At 45.8% G+C, this 3110-nt stretch overlaps 1 protein-coding gene across 1 annotated transcript; it reads right to left on the minus strand.

The window, feature by feature from the left end:
* Nucleotides 1-399: 399 nt before the first annotated feature.
* EMWEY_00039210 (hypothetical protein) lies at nt 400-1195 on the minus strand (the record flags this gene model as incomplete). Its single annotated transcript, XM_013478721.1, has 4 exons — nt 400-441; nt 554-620; nt 923-960; nt 1058-1195. The coding sequence occupies 4 exons, from the start codon at nt 1193-1195 to the stop codon at nt 400-402; spliced, it is 285 nt and encodes a 94-aa protein (XP_013334175.1).
* Nucleotides 1196-3110: the final 1915 nt, after the last annotated feature.

Raw genomic sequence — 3110 nt, forward strand, 5'->3', positions numbered from 1 at the left:
TTTTATAGATTAAATGCCTCTGTCTTATTAAGACAAAGACAACGCTCGGGTGTATGCGCACATACACATTACCCCACAACAAACCAATGCATGCATTCGTGCATGCATGCATGCGCAGGGGAGGATTGCATGCATGCATGCATGCAAGCAAACAAGAGGCATGCATGCATGCATGCATGCTTGGAGGGATATCTAAATTAGTGCGCATGCAAATTAGCATTAAGGAAGCCCAACGCATGCATTTTGCATGCATGCGGGGCTGCATGCAGGAAGAAGAAATAAAGCCCCAAATCGTCATTAATATCCCTGAATAGGGAATTTAACAGCAGCAACAGTAGCAGCCTGCTGCTGCTGCTTGCTGCTGCTGCTGCTGCTGCTGCAGTTGCTTGCTGCAGCAGTCTAAATCATGTCCATATCATCACCTAAGTCTTCGTCCTCCGCCTGCATGCAAAAGACGCAGGACACCACCGTACTGTTACTGTTGCTGCTGCTGCTGCTGTTGCTGCTGCTACTGCTGCTGTTGCTGCTGCTGCTGCTGCTGTTGCTGCCTTACTCTTGCTCTCTCCTCTTGCATAGCCCTCTTCCTCTCATCATCTTCTATGGTTGGTTGTCTCTCGGTGCTGCCGGGGTATTGCATAGCCTAAGAAATGCATGCAGACACAATCAGTTACCTGCTGCTGTTGCTGCTGTTGCTGCTGTTGCTGCTGCTGCTGCTGTTGCTGCTGCTGCTGCTCACCTTAACTGCGTCGTTATATAGACCTAAGCAGAAAGTAATACGGCGATGGAAGGCCTTCTGTGGCTCACTAGAGGAGTATAGATCTACACTTGCCTGCACAGCAGCAGCAGCAGCAACAGCAGCAGCAGCAGCAGCAGCAACAGCAGCAGCAATTGCAGCACCAACATACAATCCCCTCCACCCCACCCCAATAGAGCACCCAGCAACTCAACGAAGATAACAGCCTACCTAACCCTAAACCCTAAACCCTAAAACCCTAAACCCTAAACCCTAAACCCTAAAAACCTAAACCCTAAACCCTAAACCCTAAACCCTAATTACCTTAGACTGTAAGAATTGTTGATCATGATCAATGGTTGCATCAATAACACCATCAAGAATTGCTTTTGCTGCTACTGCCTCTGCTTCTTGTGCAGAATCCAGCCCCAATTTTACTGCTATGTCCTTCTGAATGCGCATGCATGCATAATACATATATATACATTAGGATACACTAAACACATCAATCTCTACAGCACGAACAGCAGCAGCAGCAGCAGCAGCAGCAGCAACAGCAGCAGCAGCAGGTAACCAGGTATATCCTTGAATAAGAAAGGGAGATAATACATAATCCTACCCTAATAACACCTTAATGTAATCAGCACGACCATGAGCAGCAGCATAAACAGCAGCAGCACCACCACTACCATCAGCAGCAGCAGCAGCAGCAGCAGCAGGAGCAGCAGCAAACTAACCAGATATATTCTTGAATAAGAAAGGGATATAATACGTAATCCTGCCCTAATAACATTCTGATGGAGACGACGTAACAATGTAAATGTATCATCTAATTTAAATCGTAACTCGTGCTGCTGCAGCACAGCAGCAAATGCATGCAAATCGCCGCTACGCACAGCCTGCATGCATGCAGCAGCAGCAGCAGCAACACACACACACATACATATATAATTATATGTATATTTATTATTTTATGAGGTCTAAATGCTGCTGCTAATGCTAGTGTAGCTGCTACTTCTGCAGCAATTCCTGCTGCTATATTTGCTGCTGCTGCTGCTGCTGTTGCTGCTGCTGCTGCTGCAGTATACTTACAAGGACAATCTCTCTATAAGGAATAAGTTCTGCATGCATATTTTGTTTATTAAACAAAGATCTCTCGGGTATATCCCCCATTAATAATTCAACAACTATACATTTCTTTAATGCCTACAAGGAGACACAAAAGGAGACACAAAAAGAAAAAGAAGAATAGAGGGATTTGCTGCTGCTGTTGCTGTTGCTGTTGCTGTTGCTGTTGTTGCTGCTGCTAGCGATCGTGTTGCTAGTTGTCGTGATGGTGATGGTGCTGGTGATAGTGACGGTGTTGGTGTTGGTGTTGCTGTTGCTGTTGTTGCTGCTGCTGCTGCTGCTGTTGCTGCTGCTGCTGCTGCTGCTGCTGCTGCTGCTGCTGCTGCCTTACTGCTAATCTGAATCCTCTGGCTATATTTGGTTGTTGGGGTGCCTTCCTTAATGCCAATTGAAGATTAGAGAAAGCAGAACCATACTCTAAACGTGCTGCCTGAATCTGGCCTGCAGCAGCAGCAGCAGCAGCAGCAGCAGCAGCAGCAAGAGGAGGTGCAGCAGTATGAGATGCAGAACTGGAGAAAGTGCAGCAGGTGGAGAGGTAGCAGCAACAGCAGTACGGAGGCGTGAAAGCACAGCAGCACAAGACACGCAAAAGGTGCAACATATAATGCAGCAGCAAATGCAGCAGCAGCAGCAAATGCAGCAGCAGCAGCAGCAGCAACTGACCTAGATAGTATAGGTAACGTGCATGCTGTGCATTGGATTGAAGTCCTTCAGGATATGTTGTCTTTTGTACCTGCAGCAACACAACACCAACACCAAACAGCAGCAACAGCAGCAGCAGCAGAAATAATGCAGCAGCAGCAGCAGCAACAACAGCAGCAGCAGTAACAAACTTCTTCCCCTCCCTTATAACCAGAATTAACAGCAGCATTAGCAGCAAACAACACCAACAACCATCACCACCATCACCCCCCCCACCCCCACCATCATCACCATCATCAGCATCAGCATCAGCAGCATCAGCATCAGCAGCAGCAGCAGCAGCAGCAGCAGCAGCAGCAGCAGCAGCAGCAGCAGCAGCAGCAGCAGCAGCAGGAGTACCTCCTTACCAATTTAAGTGCTATATCATGTTGTTTATTTTGTATAAATAATTTTAATAATAAATTAAGGAGTGTTGCCTCTAAAGAAATATCTACACGGATTGATGCCTTACGGTATGCAGACATATATTCCCTATAAATAAAATAAATAAATAAATAAATATATTTATTTATTTATATAAATATATTTATATATATATATATATATA

Source organism: Eimeria maxima, genomic scaffold (genome assembly GCF_000499605.1).
Source record: "Eimeria maxima Weybridge genomic scaffold, Emw_scaff619, whole genome shotgun sequence".
Classification (NCBI taxonomy): domain Eukaryota; phylum Apicomplexa; class Conoidasida; order Eucoccidiorida; family Eimeriidae; genus Eimeria; species Eimeria maxima.